This window comes from Megalops cyprinoides, chromosome 16 (genome assembly GCF_013368585.1).
Source record: "Megalops cyprinoides isolate fMegCyp1 chromosome 16, fMegCyp1.pri, whole genome shotgun sequence".
Lineage (NCBI taxonomy): Eukaryota > Metazoa > Chordata > Actinopteri > Elopiformes > Megalopidae > Megalops > Megalops cyprinoides.
In genome coordinates this window covers 13,733,338-13,756,755 of record NC_050598.1, presented here as the reverse complement: position 1 = coordinate 13,756,755, position 23,418 = coordinate 13,733,338, and the positions used below count along the sequence as shown (strand labels likewise).

The window sequence follows — 23,418 nt, the reverse complement described above, 5'->3', positions numbered from 1 at the left end:
CTTGCATTGCTGACAATTTCACTCTCCTGTGGAAGATTGCTGTCTTATGCAAGAGCCACCGTGTGATCCTTGGAACCCTCAATTGAACTGACGGGATTGCAGCTTAAAACACCCCTGTGGGCCTCCATGGTAATAGGCGAGGTCAGGTAATCAACTTAGATGACCATGCAGGCAGCTGCTCTTGTTGTGAACTGGCTCTTGTCAATAAATATGGCCAATGTGTGGTGTTGGTTTGTTTCCTCCATAAATTAAATTTCTATTGATCCCTGCCCTTTCCCCATTAAATAAGGCAAAAAGAGCTCATTATTCTTCACAATATTTTGTAGTAATTCAATTTCCCAGCACTTTGTGGAGCTAGGTTTAACACAGCACTAGCTACATGTTGTCAAGGCAACCTCCTATCTGCCTTTTGCACTGCGGAGAGAATGAGCGTTTAGCCACAGTGCTCCTAGAGAGTGTTGAAATGTCAATGAGTATTTTTTCCCATTTCAGTATATCCTGAACGGCATACATGCAAGGCACTCCTGAAAAGCTGAAGAATGTGATTGGAAATTGGAGGAAATTAGATATAACTGATTCAGCGAGGGCCATATGATGCCATTTTGCAGAACATTGTGAAGCATGGGTTGCCATAAAATGATATCAATCCAAGCTGTCATTCTTCTGGAGCCAAGACCACTCTAAATTTTATTACAGACTACAAATGGGAGAAATTTTGATGGGAAATTGTGAAGCCTCCCATTCTGTCTTATAGGGTGGTGGTGATGCAGCAGGAATGGTCTCCCTTTTTCTCTCACTCTGTGACTTTCTCTAACTCTTTTCAGTCTCCCAGTTTCTGTCCTTCTTACTCTTGCTCGTTCTTTCCCTCTCTGTCCCTCCCTCTCTCTCTGTATCTCTCTCTGCCTCCTCTCTCTGCTGGAAACCGGAAAGTAAACACAGGGTCTGATGCACTAATCATGACAATATTCCATCCATGCTGAGCAGGAGCCGATGCTCATGTATGAATTATTGAGACGTCAGTGAAATGAACAATAAACAATAAATAAACGATGAACACAGAACAGCAGGTTTAAAAAGTTAACTTTGCTTTTTGATGAATTAGAATTTTTCACTCTCTCCCTATACACACACACACACACATTATATATATAGAGGTATAGAGTGTACGTGTGTGTGTGTGTGTGTGTGTGTGTATGCCAGCGTGCGTGTGTGTATGTGTGCTTTTTATATGTATAGATGCTAGTGTGTGTTCACTGGGTGAATAATTACTCTTACTGCCAAAACAAGGTATGTGGCCACCTCTGTGACTGATTTCACACAGGTGCTTTAATGATGTAGTTGTCACACATCTACACCCAAGGGTGAGCTGCTGGGGCCCAGCCACACAGCTAGCTAATCTATGTTTCAGACATCATCTTTCCATTCTGTTGGCATGGCATAAATGGATGCCATTTGTCAGAAAAAAAACATGCAGAAACATGAATTACACAAACAGGATTGTTACATGTGATAAATCAACATAATAAATCCACTGATACCAACCCTGAATCACATTAACTTTGGTTCCCAACATGCCCAACATACATACTCTAAGGTAGAAATTGGAAAAAAATGAATGCGGAAAAATAACACAGGGTAGCTGCCTGAATTTCCCGCTCGAAGGGGCATGATTCTTTCTGAATGACAGAAATGCAACAATGCCAACATTACAATTGGATCCATACAATGGAGGCATTTTTGTGTACTAGAATTCTGTGCGGACATTGTGATGATGAAAAATTTAACCTGAACAAAAACAGATGAACAAAAATGTGCTGCTTATGGCAGGGGAAGTTCCTTATCGTTTTTCATATTATCCATTTGCCTGCTAGTTTAAGTTTTTCACAAATTTTGAATGGTATTGTAAAACTTTATATTATAGAAGACAGAAAACACAGAATCTTAGAGGGGTATGACAGCTTTGTATAAAGTTTTGACAGTACTGGCAAAAATTAGAAATATTTACATTTTAGCACATTTATATATGTGTAAAAGCATGTGATTTTCATGAGTCAATAATGTAATTTGATGAATGTCTTGATTTTAATACAAGAGAGCTTTATTGTCATTGTCCAGGACAAAGAAACAGAAACCATACAGCCCTCACACTCTTCTCTCTGTCCCTCCCATTCACCTCTCTATGTAAAATATAATAGACAGAAATATTAAAACCAGCTTGACAGAGTTCAAACACAGAGCTTCATACCTTTCTATTAATTTTTTAAAAAATTTGTTCATCAAAACAGGGACATAGGCTGATCCTGAGTGCCATGGGCCCCTCAGATCCCTCCAACAGCTCAGAGGAGGCAGTTTCCAGCAAGAGGACGCCCCCTAGCTGGAGTCTGGGTGACGGCAGCACGGACGTCCACAAGCCGGGGTTTGTCAGTGACATCACCAAGCACCTGGGTGTCCAGATCACCCTCATCGCCGCGTACTCGCTGATAATCCTGCTGGGTCTGGTGGGGAACTCCCTGGTCATCTACATGATCATCCGCTACAGGAACATGCGCACCGTCACCAACTTCTTCATCGCCAACCTGGCCCTGGCTGACCTGATGGTAGACAGCCTGTGCCTGCCCTTCACGCTGGTCTACACCCTGCTGGACGAGTGGAAGTTCGGGGCGGTGCTGTGCCACCTGGTGCCGTACGCCCAGGCCCTGAGCGTCCACGTGTCCATCCTCACCCTCACGGTCATCGCCCTGGAGCGCCATCGCTGCATCGTCTTCCACATGGGCCAGCGGCTGTCGCGCCACGCCAGCTTCGGCATCATCGCCGTCACCTGGGCGGCGGCGGCCGTCCTGGCGGGGCCGCTGGCCATCTTCCGGGAGTACCGCTACGTGGAGATCCCCGCCATCGACCTGCGCATGGCCGTCTGCTCCGAGAAGTGGCCCCACTCCACCAACCGGGACGGCGTCATCTACAGCCTATCCATGCTGCTGCTGCAGTACGTGCTGCCGCTGGGCGTGATCAGCTATGCCTACGCGCGCATCTGGGTCAAGCTCAAGAACCACGTCAGCCCCTGCAACCGCAGCGACAGCATCCACCGCCGCAAGAAGACCACCAAGATGCTGGCGCTGGTGGTGGTGGTCTTCGCGGTCTGCTGGCTGCCCTTCCACGCTTTCCAGCTGGCCAGCGACCTAGACCTGGTCCTCAAGTTCAAAGAATACAAGCTTTTGTACACTCTCTTCCACATCGTGGCCATGTGCTCCACTTTTGCCAACCCCTTGCTCTACGGCTGGATGAATAAGAACTACAGGAACGGCTTCCTCATGTTTTTCCGCTGCGAGCACAAGCCAGACACCATCCACCCGGAGGGGTCCTTCAGGACACGGTCTCACCGGGCCCCAACCCTGAACGGGCAAACTGGTGGACACCCTCTTACTGCTGTCTGAAGGTTCTGGTTAATGACCAGGCTCTTCTATAGGTGGTAAACCATTAGTCCATGTTCACGGACATGGACTCAGACAAACTGATGTACAATGGCTGTTTCTGCAGAAGGCCTGCTGGTTTTGCATGCGTCAAGGTTATATTTATTTATTTATCTATAACTTTATTTAAACAGGAAGACAATTAAAAACTAATTTCTCATTCACGGTGACAACCTGGGAAAAGAAGGTGGATATGTATGTACTGTGAGGGATCATATACTTAATCTACTTTAATCTGTGGAGGAATTGGTTTAATTGCCAGATTGAGACTTTTGAGACTTTGACCAGGATGCTGGGCCTGGCACCCCTTCTCTTTCAAAAAGTGACAGTGGATTTTCAATGGCCGCAGTAACTCGGGACCTCAGTTTAAAATCTCATTCAAATAATTAAAGTCTACAGCACAGTTTCCCCATCACTGCTGTGGGGAATGATTTTCTCTATGTGTAGAAGGAAGACTTCAACTGGCACACCGACACTATTTCCAGCTGCAGCGTGACTTTCACAAAAGGCTGTACAATCTGCCATTTTGTGCAAAAGGCTATGTAAGAAATAGTGCTCTGCTCAAACGCTTTGTTATCTCTCTCATTATTGTATACCTTTATCCTATACACTATATATGGTAGACAATTCTATCTTCCTACCAATTTTTTCTCTCAAAAACTCTTGCATTTCTACACTTTTGCCTCTAGGTCTTGTGAATGGTCAGCTGAATAATCAGTGGTTAAAAGATATTTGTTTTGGGCCCTTGTCCATGTGGATCACAGCTTCTTCTCATAAGTATGCCTCTTAAAATGCACTACTTATTGGGTGTAAACTCTTGACTTCAACTTTGTGCCTTCTTATCAATTTCGATGTTTTAAACAGTTTTGCTGTTAATCTGAATATTGTTTGAGTGTTGTTGGATTGGATGTTGTGCCTTTTTTGGGCACAGTAGAAAGATTGCAAAGGATCCTTTTGTATAATGATTGGAAGAGTATCTGGCTGTACAAACAAACTTTTATCTTCCCAGGATGATCATCAGCTAGAATTAAATAAGTTTCAGTGCCCGCCTCTATGTTTGTTTTGTGTTTGAGCAGTTTTACAGTGAAGCCGTAACTGTTATATCACTATCAGAGTTTGCTGTTAGGGTGTCCTGACCTTGCTGACCTTGACACAGATTCCCATTCAGTAGTGGATCCCATTGTTTTTGTTTTGTGTCTTTTTTAATGCAACCAGAGGTGAACTGTAAGGATTTTCATCACTGTGTTTGATGCAGTGTTGGTAAATAACTGTGAGATGCAATGAATACATGCATAAATAGCATTTTATTTTCTGTTCCATTAACCAACAAAGCCCTTTTTGATAATGCCATCACAAGAAGCATATTCAGTAGACTTAGTCAAATTATTTGAATAAAATGTGTGAATTCCTTAGGATATATGATCAGTGCATGCGTTTCCACAATAGAGTTTATACAGACTAGGGATTAAACATAGATGATAATTAAAAACATATATAGTTTGACTCATATTTTACTTAACTACATTATTCATTTAAGTTTACAATTTCCCATTTACTTTTACTACATATGAATTATATAGGGTAAAGAGAGATGTTTGTCTAACCAATACACTCTTAATGTTGTTGATTTCTTACACAAGCTTACATTGAAATCTACTTTTTATTTTCAAAATGAAAATCTCTCATACCTGCTAAAAAGGTTTCAGTCATGTTTGGTGTTATAAAATTCTTATGATTCTTATATCATGATTGTCACACTGTACTTACTGAAACAATGTTCTGTTCTCTAACTTATTGTCTAACTAGTAACTATATCTTGTTATCTGCTAAAGATCAGCTCTCGGCGAATGCAACCGTAAAGAAGTCTGGCCTTTGACATCAGGATATTATGTAAAAATTTGTAGGTACAAAATTACATCATTCCACCTACATACAGCTGAAGTGGATAAGGAAAAATGGTATAATTGCTTCCGAAATGAGCTTGCTGTATTATTTATTGTGTCAATGCTCTGCTCGACATGTGGATGTAGCTCGAATGGAACAAATGTTGTGAGCCACTAGGGGATGGAAGAGCCTTTGTGGGTATTGTTGTAAAACTGAGGCCATGGTGGTTCTTTCTGCAGCCATGTCAAAAGTATTTAAAAATGGTGAATGCCTGAAAAGATGGAAACCTTTGTATTGATTGTGGGTTCTTACTGTTGTCGAACTCTGAGAACATTTTACTTTTAGACTCTGCATATTGAAGAAAAGCACTGACAAGCACACAGGAGGACAGCTCACATTTGGACACATTTGTGTTCTCTTCTATGGTCACAATAAATAATATATTCATGTTGATGAAAAATTATCACAGACTTGCATTATATCTACAATAATGTCTATGTAAGATATGGATGTGCCTTCACTGCACATATATAGACACTTGCATTCACTTACGTGCAATATGCCTTTGTCCTAAATGCTCTAATCTTACCCTAAACCTTACATGATTCAAACAAACTATTGAACAAAGCCAGTGGCATAATTTCATTGAAAAATATAAGCATGTTAAATTGAAATCAGTGTGCCTAAAAGATGTGTCCAGTACTGAAGTGATTGTAAAGTTTGCACAGGCTTCTGGCATGGCATTAGTGCATACAGTATTACATAACATAAATATACTCAAAAGAGGTTTTCCAATGAAACCTCAGCAGATATGTTTGTAACAGGCAACTGGTACATGTATGACGCATCAGGGAGAAGAGATGAGAAATATGCTTTCATTTTACTCAGCTTCAATTTTTGTTGGAAAAAAAAATCTGCTGACCTGTTTTTATAACTTACTGATGTTAAAATAAAAGTTGCATTCACTGGACAGTATTTACGAACTTCATTTCTTACAAGAGCATTCGAATGAATCAGAGGGCTAGTTTTTCAATAAAATGAAAAACTGATTCTAATATGACGAAGGAGGGTGGAATCAGATGGAACTCGATGGAATCAAGGATTCCACAGCACACCACCCATGACTGGGTATGCTATTAACAAATGCAGGCAACTGAAACATATTTTAATTGATTATTATCTCAGAGCATAGCATTGTAATTTTCACTCACAAAATTCCTGGTCTGCTTACACATGATTTTTTTTGACAACTCAGCAAGCCACAACATGATCTTCTGAGTGCATAGAAATAGCCTACTAGTGTATCTGAAGGTTACATTGAAGACTAGAGAGAAATACAATATACAATAACTACAATATGTAGTGAGCAATAACAGCAAATTAGGAATTATGACACTCAAATGACTCTCATTCATCTCATTCGATGTAATGCAGGAACACTTTGCTAGCCCTGCTCAACATGAAATATCAGATCATGGTAAGATTAACTGATGACTGCTAATATACCATAGTATATTGCAGAATATACCAATCTCCCAAAGTGCAGCTTGCCACTGTATCAACAAGCTGAGGTGTAGTTTTTCCTTGGAGAGCTAAGCCAGGTGGATATTGATTCAAGATAAGCATTTGAGGGCAGAATCATTCAATACCACTACCATCCAGCGCAGTCATTTTGCCACATTTGCACTGGCCATGCAGAAACATAATACACCCTATCTGTTCTGGGAAAACCTGGTATCCTTTGAAATATCAGATTGCTTTTTGTTGTCATTTTCCAGCTGACAGCTGACCCTGAAATGTTCCTCGCTTATCTTGCTAACTTGGAACCAGATAAAATCAGTGGTCTAAAATGCAGCCAGCCACAATGTGTCCTTTGAGGAGGTGGCTGAGTTGAAAATGAAAAATGAGTGATAAAGGAGCTGGCATTTAATAAATTACCCAGGGAGCTTCCCATGTTATAGAATTAGCAGTTCTCTTAACAGATGCCTTATCCCAGGTGGGTTTTTATGTATTACCCATTTATACAACTGGGTATTTACTGAAACAAGTTCTACCAGACCATTCATTGCTGGCAGGCTTTAACTGGAAAACAGTGATCTACGGGATTTTTCAGTACACATATTTCAAACCTCTGTAATGTTTTTGGAAGTTTCTGGAAGTTTTTCAGAACGTTTTTCAAGTATCTTACTTGATACAGTGATTCAAGTATCTTACTTAAAAGCTTAGCAGTAGGCTACACACTCCAGAATGCAAACCTTCATGCATCTTCTTAAAAACCCAGCACTCTTAGTGCTGTCTTTAACAATGAATCAGTATGGGTATGTAACTCACCTGTTACATGACTTTGTGAATAAAATGGTCACTAGCTTTGGTTCAGGTGGAAAGATTGACTTGAGGAAAGAGGAGATACAAGAGGTGGCCATTTTTAAAGTTTCAATACGTTTAATCTGTCTAATTGGGGATTTTGACATCAGCAAACCAAAAAGTACTGAAACATTTCATGTCTCAGTTTTTCATTTCTTTTGTTTTAATTATTGTATCAAAACGTGAAACTCAAATCACTGAAAACAGTTCTTAAAATGAATATTTAACAAAGAATAAAAACGAAGCATTCAATGCTGTCTGAAAAAGAAGATGAATAAATGTTATCTTCCAGAAATTTCCTACTACACTACAGCGGGCTGAACTAAGCTTGAAAAAATACAGGATCTCCGTTTTTCAGTCCAAGTCTGCCACCAATGGGCCAGTAGAAGTGCATGTTCTCTGTCAAAACCCGTTTTATTTACAATGCACAGTGCACAACTGTTGGTTAAGTGCTGGTCTAGTTTTGTACAATTACCGCTAGATATAAGGGTAACATTTGCCACGAGGAGGGTAAAGAAGTGGTTTTACAATTTTTGTAAATTAGTCATTTACAGAGATTTGCAACCTTGCTGACTCTTCAGACTTATCTATGCATCTATACAACGCAACATTTGCATCGTGTTTTTAGTATTAATATTTTCTCATTAATATTGTCATTATTACAAAAAAAAAAACTAGTAATACGTTGTCATAGCACCAACAGTAGCCAGAAGTAGGGGAAAGGTCGAAGTGTAGATTTGATATCGATGGTGCCGCAATGAGACCCGGATATATGCTCTGGTGACCTTCCTCATTTTCCTGGATCACGTTCGTCATGTAGCCAGCTAGCAGGATAGTTACACCGCCTGCTAGCCAACGTTAGCTGGTCCGCTCTTCGCAGGCTAATATAGAAGTAGTAATGTACAAAACTCACTAATGCGGTAGCTTACTGGTAAGGTAAGTGTTGCTTTTTCGTTGAATGCATTCTGGAAAATAGCCAGTCGCACTCGCTGTAGTTTATGGGTATATAAACTAGGTCAAGATTATGCAATCTTTCGCGAAGGGTTTGAATGAGGTTCGGTGTAATCTAGCTGGTGTGTGACCGTTAGCATGCCTGCTTCATGACAGCAATGCTAGTTGCTAGCTACTGTCAGAGTGCACTGTATGACATTTGTTACATAGCCAAACCCTGTCTGGTGGCCAGCATCAACTAAGTTAAGTTAGCAATTCGATGGTGGTTTACATCTGTCGCTAATTCGTTATCTTTCCGTCTCGTTTATTAGCTAGCTGTATTTGATCGCTAGCTAGCGAGCTGGAGTTCACTGTCATCACGTACAAGTCCACGTTTAGACAGCGAGCTGTGTTAATTCATTAGCTAGCGAGCTAGTGAATAAGTTCTGTTGATGGAAAAGCGGTCTCAGTACAAGAAACAAAAATGTAGCCCGACTGTTATGTTGAAATGCAGTATGCTAACGTTACATCAGCAAATAAACAATATTTTGTTTCCATGTCTGTCTTTTCATCATATGACCCCTGCTAAAATTGCAGGTAAAGTGTCAGTGTTAATCTGCTTTACAGCCGAGGCTGTTATGCACCTTAGTTTACTAATCAGATTGGTAGCTAAAAATACTAATAATAAAGTGTTATACATCGAGCCCTTGTTTTATTTATCTAATCCATGGTAAGAAAACTAACGGGCTACATGTGGCCAAAGACAGCTATGCAGCTAGCAAGCTAGCGATCTCTATTCTGTAGCGTGACACATGCTCTCACTAGTCGCCATATTAGACGGCTCTGAATTGATCGATCGTTAGCTACAGGATTACAGAATACTTAATTTAGTTGGAAATGCTCGCTAAAAGTTTATATAGACATATACATAATTGCTAGCTGGTTCGACGTCATTACCATTGTCTAATGCTCATGTCATGGCCAGGGTTGAACCTGCCAGGTGGAAGAGTGAGTTACCTCGCACAGAGGTTTATTAGCACAAACACGGTCTGTTTGCATGAACTGTCAAAGGTAACTATCTCACAGGGAAGCATGCCTTATTGTAGATCTAGCATTATTTTAGATTAGTGTTGATCGTGATCATTGAAAAGGTCGTAGTACGTCGTAGTAAGGCCTTTACTAAAACAAGGAGAACAAGAGCAGTGATTAGCTAGCCAGCTAGCAGGTTCATAACATTTCGAGTCCATAGTTTTACTATCTGTTTACTCTTGTGAAATCAAATATGACTTATGCAGCAATGTGGAACATCTAATGAACTGATCACTCCAACCTCAACGTGAAATTGACAGTATGTAATGTTGCTCCTGTGTTGTAATACATGGTTGTATGTGGGCATTTCTATTGTTTAGATGCGGTACTCGTGAGCCACGTTGTGTATTCTAAATTAGTTACTGGTGCATTGTTGAATTTTAGCATGGTTTGCCAGCTTTTTGCCAAAATTTTTATAAATCACCCTACTGCACTTTCTAAATTTGACTTCAGCAGCAACAACAATAATAATCCTTTAAAGTGATAACAGTCATGGCACTGTTAGGAATAATCCTCTCAAAGGTCAACCCCTGGCCATTCTATTTCATTTCCCACAGCTGACAGCTTATGTAGTTATTGAGGGAACAATGGTGAAGTACTTCAGCTGCAGTGGTGTTCTGAAGAGCTCCTGGGACCAAGTCTTCATTGCATTCTGGCAGAGATACCCCAACCCTTACAGGTACAGAAGTCATTATTTTAGAACTGGCCTGGTTCTGATAAATTGTATTTGGGAGGGAAAAGTACATGCTGTACTTTAAATTGTGATTGAGCTGTTTCATGGGATCACTTCGTATCGCAAATGCTGTTTGCCTTTATTTCAGTAACCATGTCCTGACCGAGGACATCATCTTCCGGGAAGTGACCCCGGACAACTGCCTCATTTCCAGACGGCTCCTGACCAAGACCAGCCGGGCACCTCGCTGGGCAGAGAGATACCTCCCGGTCCACATGGCTCGCTCGGCCTACATCATGGAGGACTCGATAGTGGACCCTCAGAACAAGACTTTGACCACCATGACCTGGAACATCAGCCATGCACGCCTCATGGTCAGTTGTTGACCTCTCGCCCTCCCAAGGTCTGGGAGGGCTTCCTGCCTTGTAAATGTCTTTGAGATAGTCGTTTAAAATTTCAGGTCTTGAGAGTCCTCGATTTAATAAGTTGTTCATAATATGGGGGGAAAAATGTAACTTTAAACACATGGCCATGGAGTTGAGTCATTTCTAATGGTATGTGTGGGGGTGAAAACTATTATGCCGAAATAAAAGAAAATAGTATCTTGCTCAAGGCACCAACCATGTAGAGCACTGGCCCTCTGATTCTGCTAACTAGGTCAAAAATAGTTTTAAATGGTTGAGTACAAACTGAATATGTGTAATGACGGGGTATTTATTTTTTTATAAAAACAAACAGTTTACCACTTAACAGCTGAGCTACGTGTGTCTGTTTCTGAATCAGTGATGCATGTGTAATGTTAGTGACCGTGCTGCTGTAGTATGACCTGTAAACCTGTTGTGAGGTGCGGAACGACCATCTGAGGTTGTAACTTACAGGAGGACAAACATGCCAACAAATAAGACAGAAAATCCCTTTTACAGTGAATGTAGCAAAAAAATCATGACCTTCAGTTCTCCTAATATACAGGTATTCATGGCATGATGATAACTATGGATACATTGCATGTAGGTGATAAGCTTTCTCTGTGGAATTTCCCACCTCTGTCTATAGGTCTCAGTGGATAAACTGTTTGCAGATGCATTTTGTCACTCACTCCCTCAATGCCTCCATCAGGCTGTACAACATAAGGTATTTACATGTAGTGCCATTTTGCACTATATGTAAATACCTGAACCTGTTTTTGCTCATTGTTTTATTGTTTTTTACTATATTACATATTATGGCATATTATATTTATTGGATTGTATTTTTTATTGTATTGTATTTTTGTTGTATTTTTATCTGTACTTCTTGACATGTCTTTCTGCTGCTGTCAACAACCAAATTTCCCCGCCTGGGGATAAATAAAGTGTTATTTTATCTTATCTTATCTTATCTTACCCCCTCCCCATGCAGTCTGTGGAAGAGCGTTGTGTGTATGGAGTAAACCCTGACAACGGCAGCTGGACAGAAATAAAGAGAGAGGCCTGGATCTCTTCCAACCTTTATGGACTCTCCAGGGCCTTTCAGGTCAGTTGGCTTACAGGAGAACTCACCGCTTAGACAGACAACCTGACATGCAGTCACGTGTTATCCTGTGAAATAAGTGTTTTGATGCTGTTTGTTTTTAATTTTATTTATTTGCATATTTGGCAGATTTCCTTTAACAGGGTAATTTACTGAGCACTAGACCCAGTGCCAAATGCAAATGTCAAGCAAGCAAGTGTAATACAACCTGTAACATTAACATAAAACCACAAACAACTACTTTAATGTTTGTAAGGCAACACAACATTTCTACCAACTACCAGTATTAATCCTAAAATAAATAAATTTAACAACGGTCTGGTGTTGCCTCAGTCGAGCTGGCAGATTTAGGGAAGCTTCAAATCAGATGAACCCAGGTATGGTCTGTGGAGGTGAGTCTTTTAAATGTGGTGACTCCACATTTGGATGCCAGGAGTTTGCAAAGAACCTCATTCCACCACTACATTTACAATTACATTTATTCATTTAGCAGACGCTTTTATCCAAAGCGACGTACAAAAGTGCATATAGTGGGCAAACAGGCACAAGGGCAATATGTGTATAGGTCATACAATGCAAATAGTGCTGAAGCTGAGCACAAGGTCGGCGTAGCGAGCCAGAACTAATCTGATCTAAGGTTATATATATTGAATACAGTCACTGGGACAATAAAGTACTGCTGTACTACTCAGGCAATAACGTGCTACAAATACAAGGTAAGAGATATAGCTACAAGTACAAGCCAAGAATCTTAGATTTACAAGGTCAAAATGGCAATGGTGTCAGTCCAGGTAGACTCTGAAGAGGTGTGTCTTCAGCCCACATCTGAAGGGTTGGAGTGAAGGAGTTGTTCTCAGGGGGGTGAGGAGTTCTTTCCACCACTGGGGGGCGGTGATGGAAAAGCGACGTTGTGAGGAGCGTGGGCCTTTCATTTTGTTGGTGGTAGGAGGGAGGCATCTGGATGTAGCAGAGCGAAGTTGTCAAGCAGCTGCGTAGGGTAGGATGAGGTCCTGGAGGTAGGTCAGGGCAGTCTTTTTTGCAGCAGGGGGGGCACTAGGGGGCCAAGGTTGAGAATGAGCAGAAATGGAGGTTTTTAGCTGGAGACAGGCAGGCAGTAAGCAGAGGAGTATGTTTCCGGGGAGAGATGATTGGTACACTGCACATGCACACCAAGCACCTGTGGTTTAGGGTTCAGCGGACTGGTACAATGATTTTTAAGCAGATATAAGCTGTGGTTGGAAGCCATTGAAGGGATGTGAGGAAAATATTAAGGGAGAAATAAAACTGAAGTGAAGGGAAATGAGATGTTTTGGTTGTGAAATTTATGGGGATAGAGAAAGCTGGTCGAGACACAGTGATTTAGATGACCTGGGGAACTCTATGAGCAAGGGAAAGCAGGGAGTCCTGCAGGGAGAGAGCACCAAAGTGGGTCAGCACCAGAGCCTAGACCAGTCTCTATATGAAGGACTGGAGCTGGTCAGAAAGGCTGTTGTTAGTGCTCTCATTTCAAGTGCATTTCACAGTAAGTGTTAAGCACTACATATCTATAATTAAGACTTTGAACTGTTGTACAATACCACTATGGTGGACATGTCTTTTAAGGAGAGTCAATACAATATCCACTTAAGAAGCTATACTACGCTCCTATTCTTTATTTATAATTACGTATTTTATGTTGATAACTAATACACACTATGATATAATTATTTGCACAAATTATTGACTCATCAGTTCATTCCATTACACAGTATAAGTGTATTTTGATTGGATAAAATGACATCTTTTCTTGCTGATGCATTTCTGTTGACTAAAGTCGCTCTTGGCACACTAGAAGGTTCATTGTTTGAGCGACTTCAGTCGACAACGGCACTGAGTGGGTTAACTCCTCATTCTATATTACAGTTAACTTATTTGTGGGAGAAGAACAAAACGTCGTCATTATACTATTTTTACCAGGCGCATATCAAGTCTGTCTGTACACCTTGTGACATCTGTGCTTGTTACTGAGATAATTAACATGGGTTTGTGGGGGGGTTGCTGAGGTTAATATGTGGGTTCTGGTGTTGAGATAATGAGATCGGTGGAGAATGCTGTTTTGTTGTTGTTTCTACAGGAGTTTGGCCTGGCAAGGTTTAAGAGCAGTGTTACCAAGACCATGAAGGGGTTTGAGTACGTCTTGGCCAAAATGCAAGGTAAGTTGATGGCTTTATAGCTCTACTAATTTTATGTGTGCCTGAGCTGACAGCAGACAGAAGAACAAATATATGTGCTCGTGTCTACTGTGCAATCACATTGAACACCTCATTTTTCTTCAGTACAAATTTGAAGATATATAACGGAAGTGATTCTTTTCTGCTTTCAAACTTGTGCATGTGAATATAATAAGTATAAGTGAATATAATGGTGGTCTTTTAGGGGAGACGCCATCAAGAACGCTAGCAGAGACAGCCAAGGAGGCCACAGAGAAAGCCAGGGAGACAGCGTTGGCCGCGACAGAGAAGGCGAAAGACCTGGCATCTCAGGCACAGAAGAAGCAGTATGTGTGAGGTGCTGGAAATGGGGTTTGGCTCCCAGCCAGATCAGACCCATTGTTCATGGTGGACCCTCACCTCAGCCCACCACCCCCAACCAAACCTCACACTTTCCGCACCTCGCAACGCCAGCACCCAACCCTGCAACCCCTCACCTCCGCCTTTGTACTGTCACATACAACCTCACATTTCCCCACTCCACCATACCCTGTCCTACCTCAACAAATCCTCTGGTCCCTGGTTTCTTGCTTCCTGGAAAGCACTGTACCATTCCTCTGTGCCCAACATGTGCTGTTTTCAACTTTTCCTGTTGTGGAGTACAGATCTAAATATGTCCTTTTTATCATAATACCTCTGTACGGAACATAGCTAGATAGCATGCAAAGGTGTGGCACAGCCACAGTACTTGATTTACCCAAACTGTGTGGTAAAGAATTAAACTGTAAATATTGCTTTTAGTCCTCATTAGGCATATGTCCCTGCTTAATTACTTGAAGTAAGTAAGTGAATCAATGCAAGTACATCTGCACTCAAATGCTTGGTTAGAAAATTACACAAATCCTGCTTTTTTCCTTTGATACAAAATTGTAAATTCATTGCTTCAAATTGAAGTTATTCGTGTGACTTTTGGTCCACGTTATTTGCAGTCATAGCCTGTAAGAGACCTTTTGTGTGTACCTTGTACCATCGTAAGGTTGTACTGAACTCTACACTCTATAGAGATGTAGATATACTGAAATTGAACTGCAGTGCCAGGGGATGTCTGTATCAATACTTCAAAGTTACTCTAGAATGTAGACAGTTAAAATTAGTCTTCTGAGCAAATGGTTTCAGTGGATGAGGTGAAGGAAGAAGCAATTAAAACAACAAAATTAAATTTGTAAAGTTCTTCTAAAGTTCTACTTAAACTAAACAATTTTAGTGATCGGCTTAAGCAATCTGCTTATCAATAAAATTTTCTATCTAACGGAGTCCTGTTTTTCATGATTTCTATTTTCTACTTGCAGTTGGCATTTGAAGGTTCTGTTGGGTTTTTTTTAGAAGAGCATTAATATTGGAAAAACTTTCACAAGTATCTGTGTATATGCTATCCCAGAAGCTCAGTTACATGCTTATATACAAGTTTCACAAGTATCTGTTTACATGCTATCCCAGAAGCTGAGTTGCATGCTTATATACAAGTTTTAGATGAAAATTCTGAATATTATCTGAATGTGTAACAAATTTTCCGGTCTCATTTAAGGAACATTTTCTTTGAGAGAATTTCAGAGGAAAAACTGAAGGCACATTTCCTTCTGTAAGACACCTGTGGAAATAATTATTTCAAGATAATTTTTTAATATGCAATAAAAACAATACCCTAGATGTGAAACCGTAAACCTACATCAGTCTTTACTGAGGTTAGTTAGGACTGTTGCTGGAAATTTGCCTTCAATATCCTGTGACAAGTTACTGTCCCTAAATTGAAAAAAGACAACCAAAATTAAATATATAAAATATTTATTATACAAATGCATACTAGTAAAAAAGATTGCTACATCAGATTACTGGGGAAAAGTACAGATTACACAGATAAGTAATACAAATAGTTTTTAAATTACACTGCCATCATAGGTCATAAGGCATCCGGTGTATGGATATTTCAGACACCAAACATGAAGGCACTGTCCTTTTCTTTTACAGCAGTGTCAGTACAAAAAGGTAGCTTTAGAAATATAAAGTCAATCAGAAACAATGGTAACGTAAAGGGAAATTCATTAATGAAAATTGTGTTAATTTGAAAAATGCTTTTCTCCACAAACTTCGGTGAGACACAGACTGGAGGTCCACAGCCGTTTTATCCTGTGTACATTAGCTCTGGGCCCGAGTATCTGAACATGGTGGAAAGGGACAGTGAATGGGATCTTAGATCTGCAACAAAATATATTTAATTGATTGTTGATTTCTAGTTCCACAAGCTACCTTGAATTCTACCATACAGAATGTACTGGTATATTTGTAGACCAAGGTATCTTTATTGAAGTGTCCAATATTTTAACTTGTCTGAGAGAAGGCCAATTACATGGTTTGAGGGACAATATTGGTATAAGTGTCAGCGTGACCCTTAGGGTAGAATTCACTCATCCTTGTGCCATTGCTTATACAAAATCTACAGACTGAAATGAAGATTAAATTGTCACAAAAAGGGAACATTTACTTATATTTTAAATGGTATAAACAAACTGAAAATAAGATTCAGTTCTACACTATCGGTCACTGTGAAAACTCTGGGCAACTGTTCCAACTACTATGACATGTTTTCTTTAACGTTCAACTACAAATGTTGACAAATGTTTCAAATCTTACCATTATTTTTTGTTCATCTCAGTCACAGCCGAATTTGAAATATGCGAGAACTTGTATATTAAATAATGGGGGTGGGGGAAAGCAGGGATGACAGCCCCCTACTTGATGCTGGTCTAATCATTGGTGAATCACTTAGATGGCAACTGCCACTCTAAAGGAAACTTCAGTTTTCATTGTTCACTCTCAGAGCCTTCCGATAAAAGTGCTGACAAGTTTACGGTAAAGGAAGGGTCCAATACACACAGCATGCTACTGTCCTATCGTCACAATGCTCAACATGCGTGGATAAAATAGGGGTCATTACAGAGAGTAACACACAGAAAACATGACAGAAATCTCAGGAAGAAACACTTGGCAGGAAATAACAATGCATAATTGTTCAATTTAGATGTTAGGATTCACATTAATGTTCAATGTTTATGGTACTGACATTGAAAACATGGCTCAGTCTAACCCCTTTACTCTGGGATTTGTCCTTGAATTTGGGTAACAGACAAGTGGCTTGTTTCACTGTAAACACAGTGACACCAACAGTCACCGAATTTCACCATATGTGCTACATCAGCACCAAAGAAAAATGTAAGTTGCTTGCCGATGCTTTAAACAAGGACAAATGTTGCAGTGAGATTGGACACATGTATTTTGTCTTCCTCAATGACAGAATTTGGATTGCTCAAAGTATTCAAACTTTCCTTTACTGGAGAATATTGGGTAAAATAAAATCGACAGACCGACAGACACGTCTTTTATGCCTTTTCAACTCATTTATACGAGTTGAAATGTAATAGTATGTTGCTACTGGTCAGCAATGGCATCTGAAACCATTATACAATACAAGTGCGTCATGGATATTTTTGTGCAACATGGAAAAAACAAACAAAAAAAAAAAAAAAAAACACAGCTTAAATAAAGACAGACAGATATTCCTTCAGGTCATTTCCTGGATAGCTTTATAAAACATAGACAAGTGCAGGCAGCAGCTGAGGTGGCCACTGCTGAAATGAAGCTTGAGACCTGAAGAGAAGAGCGAACCCTGCAGTCTAGTTCAGATTAGACTTAGAAGGACCGCAACAAGGGGCAAAGACCCCCAAAGAGAGAGATTCCTTATAAATATTATAATATTGCCACAAGGCAGAGAGTCATACACCCCTACCCACCACTGCAGTCATTTTTTGTGACCGCTGACACCGGAATGCTGGAAGTATGTGACTACAAGGCTAACCTGATCCTACACCAGAAAGTTCAAGTTTTGTGACACCTGTGTTCACCACAGTGTGTCCTTTCAGGAGCATCCATCCACTGTGTCCATCCCTCCTCCAGGGACTGTTACTATGGATGTACATTATGTAAAAGTTAAGCAGAAATAACACCAGCAAAACTGAGGGCTTCCTATCACATGAAAGTCCACCTTAGAATTCCTAAGTCTCCACAAGACTTCAAGACTACAACCAGTCACAGCAATTCAAATTGAAAAGATGAATGAATGCCTATTGAGATACATTTTGGTATCATAACCAGACCAAAGATGCCGATTACCATAGAAGGGAACCTGTCCATTACAAAAGGACCATCTTTACGCCTGAGCTGATATGTTTGTTATTTGGATCAGTAAGCTTTGCATTGGTACCAAGCAGACATGAGGTCTGTTTGTTTTTTTTTGAGACTACAAAATGGATCATTTTTGTGGGCGATGGCTTTCTCAGTTTACCATCTCCCACACCAAGCATGTCAACAGTAACCAAAAAAAAAAAAAAAAAAAAAAATTATATATACATAAATGCATAATGCAGAGTTGGATATGTTTAACCGTGACAAAGCCAATGGAACATTATTTCTTATACAGGCTTCCTTTAGTCACTAGTCCTACTACTTTCAGAACCCATTCATCTCAGATCACCACCAGTCTCATCTAAACTGCACGTAATCTGGTGGCCTACAACCTTCTTTCTCTCTGTTTTCACACGGAGGCAGAGTCATCGTCTTTCCCCTGTGATAAACAGCATTTACATGGCAACTTCTGGAAGTTTCCTGTCTCACAGTGAAATGTAAGTGCTCACTGTCCACTGCATAAATGCGCAATGTGATGTTGTTAGCCTATGTAAGCCACCCAGCCCTTAAACACATCTGCTGCACTGTGGGGCTGTTGTCTGGCTCAGTAACCTTTTAAGCAGAAGTAGAGGTGCATTCGGCAAACATACTTGTCCCTCTATAACTGGTTACAGACAGGCCAAGAGTTTTTATGCACATGCTGTCATGTTGTCAGAGCTTAACTGACTTTGACGATTTCTCCTGGCAGCTGAGCATGATCTTGGTTCATGGTGCTATTGGCCTAGTCCTCTTCAAGCATGTTTGCAGTCTGGATCACCAGGCTTGCTCCTTAGATATCTTCAGACAGCATCGATCCGGTCTGTTGTGGTCCAGTGCTGCATGGATCGATGAACTGACACACCAGCTGCTGTTAAATAACTGCTGCCCTGCGAATGAGGACACTGAAGTTGTTGCTCTTAATGCCGAGACTATTTCAGGGTGCCAAAACTGCACTTTTTAAAAAATTCAGATGCCATCCCTCCACTTGTTCTGTTTCTTTTTCACTATTTTCCTTGTTTTTCTGTTTTTTTTTTTTCCTTTTCTTTTTTTTGGAAATGTTTTAAATTTAAGTGCCAGACCAGCAGGGAAGGTGGTGTCATAGCCAGGCACGGCCAGGGGTGGAGTAGCTGTGGTCTCCCTCTGTCTGTGTGGCTCCCAGGCCATCAGACTCCAAAGACATGAAGACTGTGCTCTCCACATCCACTTCCACATCCTCTGCAAAGAAGAATATAGGGCATCAGAGCTTTGCAACTTTTAGAGTCTGTGAAGTAGAGATGAATACGTATGTGTTTTTGTGTGTGTGGGTGTGTGTGAGAGACAATGAGACATATATCTTGTCTGAAAATATTACATGGAACATAGAAAGAGACATACATGGACCAGTAGTTGAGAAGAAAAGCAGCAGTCTACAGACCATAACCACAGCTGTTAATGCCCTTGTCTCTACATGTTTCTAATATGCTCGCAGCATTTTAAAGATACTATCACTTTTGTTTGTCAAGCTCTGAAAAACTTGTTTTTTTAAGCTGCAGTACAAAAGCACAGGAAATTTTTCAAATTGAGAAAATATTTAAGTTTCTTGACCCTGATTTTTTTTCCTGAATGATTTTTTTGTTTAACAGAACAAAGTTCACTCTTAAATTGCTACTTTGCTTTGCCCGCTGTATAGCCTAGAGCTCATTCAATACCTGTACGCTGTACATCAATTTAAGAAACATTGTCCCATAAGAGAGAAAGATCCCAGATTCAGTCTCCTCTGGGGGAGTCCCTGCTCTGGGGGCTGCTCCCTTCCCTCACGGCCCTTGTCCAGAATCAGGGGGCTCTATGCAGTCCAGCCCTGCACCTCTCTCTCCTGCCTCCCATTCTCAGATCAGAAACAGCACCCGTTCAGGTGTGCTGGGCCTCACCTCTGTCAGAGTCAGACCTCTCCGACGACATGGCTGACCCCAGGCTGTCGTTGCGCATCCTCTCCGCGCTTCCCTGCAGCTGCTCCAGGCGCACGCGCAGGCCGCGCTGCTCCCAGCGCAGCCGGTCCTTCAGCTGCTCGGCCCGCTCGTCCTGCTCCTGCAGCTTCTGAAATCACACAGGAGGAGGGAAGTCTGAGTCACGTCCGCCGAAACGCACACACGCACGCAGACACACATAAACACTAAACCACAAAAGCACACCTACACGCCCGCAAGCCAGCGTGCACACTCGCACGCCAATACGCGCGCACAACCGCACTGACATTAACGCTGTCACCGCCGCAGCTGCAGCGGCACGAAACACAGAGCCACGTCAGAACACAAACTAATCCCACGTGAACAAACTGTATCCGGTCACAGCTGGAACAAACAAGAACCACTGTGGGGGCATTCAGGTTCTCCCTGCACCCATCCCACCCTCTTTCTGCTCTCACCTTGATATGCAGCCGAGCTCGCCTCAGAAGGTTCAGCGTGGTGTTCCTGACTGAGTCTGGGGACAGAGGGACCTGCTGCTTCAGCTGCTCCAGACACCGCTTCAACTGAGCCCGCCTGCAACGGACACACTCGCGTAAATACAGGCTCTCACCGTTTCTTGGTCTTGTCACACCAGAACACATTAAATGCCGAAAGGCTTTCGCTGTAAGCGATCTTGGTATATCATATATAGAATACTCGTGACTTCATTACTGGCATTCCATAGGTGTTACATACCACAGGTTACAACATAAACATTTTCCAATTTAACAGCCTGATATTTTGCAAAACTATTAAGTACAGTGACTTGCTCAGAGGGTGCAATGGCTGTGACCCCTTTAACCTTATGTTTACAGTCCCAGTTCCCAAACCACACTGCCACCTAAACTACTACAAGATTTATATCAAATGTATGTTCAACATGGTTGGCGTTTCATAGCACCTGTAGTACCACACCACCACTATCTATTGACAGTACCATCACAGTACCAGTAGTATCACAGTGGTACTGTACCCATAATAAAATACTCTGGGACTGCATAATACCATGTATTTACCAGGTGACAGATGCACCATACATACTACAGGAAAATGTATTTGTAAAGACAGCATGTGGTTATGTACTTTTTAACAGTGTTTAACTGGCTCTCAATGCTTTCTGTAATGCTTCCCACCGATAGTGAGAGCACGCAACCTGTGCCTTCAAGCATAATTCACTTTTGTAACTTACTGTATAGTACTGTAACTTACTGAATATAATGAATGAATTAATTAATCTGTTTTCCAATCATTTGATATGTAAAAGATATATATTACAAGTATACATTATTTGTTGGCTCTCACATACTAGCCATATTCAAAAATATTTCAGTGAGGTCATTACCTGTGTTTTTCCAGCTCATTGTGCACCGACCTGTGAACAAAAAATAAATAAGTAAAAACAGTGCACCCTTTTTCTATTGAGAAGACTGATAAAGTAGTACCGAAAATAACCTTCCTCACGCAAATTATGCAAAAATGGTTGTGAGAGTCACTTCTTTTCAAACTTGTGCTCATATTTCCAGAATACATTTGCCAGCCCCACTTCCCCAGACCTCTGTGCTGTGCAAACGGCTTCAGCACTTGGTTAAACTACATTAAATTATAACAGCTCGAGATATACAACTACTGTATTGTTGATCAACATTTTTGTCAGAGAATTTGAAAACCATTTTCTTAACGATAATCATAAATTAATCATACATATCGAATATTTTATATATTAAGATAAAGAACTTGCAACCAATTCTGTATTGGTTCGCTAGTCAAGTATACATATACAACAGCTGCTAGATGGCTAACTAAAAAAAAACAACAAAAAAAAAAAAACACTTTCCAAAAAAAGACGGCGACCTATACCACGTCCCCACCCAGTTATGTAATATCACCTGGTGTTGTCAGCGTCACTCTTCTTATTTTTTTGCTTGCTTCTCTTATCAGAAACCCCTTTATTGTAGAATGGCTGTACTGACGCGTAGCCGTGCTCCGCTTCTGCGCGACAAAGCGACAAACAATGTTCGGTTAATTCTTTGTGCAGTGCTCATTCATTTTCATAGAGACGGGTCATAGCACCAATCAGGACAACTTACAGAGCATAACGCTGACAAGTGAACAGCTGGCTATCATTCTTGCACACATTCTTACGCATTACTTGGTTTCTGTACCTATATCTGTATTAGCTATAGACACAATACAGGCTATTCCACAATTTTATGTCTCGGGTGGACGTAGGCGTCAGTGACAGGTCGTGTTTTGGCGCCACCGTTATAATTTAAAACACGATCCGACAATGATTCGCTAAATATTCTCAAGCTTTCAAGATATATACTGGATGGGCGATCGCGATTAAAGCACTGCCCTTATTTTCACACACTTTCATTCATTCTGTGCCTCACTGTACGTTTTCAAATCAGGGTCAACTTGGCGCCTTTGTATACATTGTGTTCAAATGTAGGTCAGTGAGTCAGGCATAGCTATCGATGCAAGCAAGCAAGCTACTAAAATTAAACAGCTCTGGCTACAAGCCTGCACCGATTTTAAAATCTGAAAATCTTGATTTACAGAGTTAGACCCTTTCCCATTATGACTGCATATTTTTCCAACAAAATACACCGAAAGGCATTGAATAAAGAACAATGCAACTTAAATGAACAATGTACCGAATCTCGATGGTTAACATTAGCTCGCTAGCTATTTGTTTACCAAGAATTTATATTTAGGTCGTTTAAGCGTAAATTAATTGCAAATTTGACATTACCTCTTTCTCTTCTTTCCAGATATTCAGCAGCTTGCAACAGCACCTGGATGTTGCTTGCATTGATTTCCATTTTTAGCAAAATCAAGCGAAAGGACGCTGAAAGCTGAACGCTGGCTAATTCTATATCAGCAGTTATGCTTAGCAAAAGCGATTGACTTTCTTGCAGTGGGTGGTGTCACAGTCACCACGCCCCTCCGTTCGTTACAGCCACTCCCTTTCTTTGCAACGTTGGCCCTTTTCAGCTACACGCCCAGAAGAAACGTTGTCGCCAAACATCACGGAACAGTAGAGTTAACTTGTT

The 23,418-nt window shown here is 40.9% G+C and overlaps 3 protein-coding genes across 3 annotated transcripts; 2 read left to right on the top strand and 1 right to left on the bottom strand.

The window, feature by feature from the left end:
- The first annotated feature begins 2,309 nt into the window (after positions 1 to 2,309).
- On the top strand, positions 2,310 to 3,431 carry npy7r (neuropeptide Y receptor Y7). Its single transcript, XM_036548514.1, has one exon. It carries the CDS (start codon positions 2,310 to 2,312, stop codon positions 3,429 to 3,431), a length of 1,122 nt encoding a protein of 373 aa, XP_036404407.1.
- Positions 3,432 to 8,527: 5,096 nt separating this feature from the next.
- On the top strand, positions 8,528 to 15,306 carry prelid1a (PRELI domain containing 1a). Its single transcript, XM_036548583.1, has 6 exons — positions 8,528 to 8,651; positions 10,292 to 10,413; positions 10,556 to 10,781; positions 11,806 to 11,919; positions 14,030 to 14,108; positions 14,332 to 15,306. The coding sequence occupies exons 2-6, from the start codon at positions 10,322 to 10,324 to the stop codon at positions 14,460 to 14,462; spliced, it is 642 nt and encodes a 213-aa protein (XP_036404476.1). The 5' UTR covers positions 8,528 to 8,651; positions 10,292 to 10,321; the 3' UTR covers positions 14,463 to 15,306.
- A 4,150-nt stretch (positions 15,307 to 19,456) lies between these two features.
- mxd3 (MAX dimerization protein 3) lies at positions 19,457 to 23,234 on the bottom strand. Its single transcript, XM_036549008.1, has 6 exons — positions 23,118 to 23,234; positions 22,249 to 22,351; positions 21,705 to 21,734; positions 20,782 to 20,896; positions 20,288 to 20,453; positions 19,457 to 19,595 (listed from the first exon to the last, which is right to left on the bottom strand). The coding sequence occupies exons 1-6, from the start codon at positions 23,185 to 23,187 to the stop codon at positions 19,477 to 19,479; spliced, it is 603 nt and encodes a 200-aa protein (XP_036404901.1). The 5' UTR covers positions 23,188 to 23,234; the 3' UTR covers positions 19,457 to 19,476.
- Positions 23,235 to 23,418: the final 184 nt, after the last annotated feature.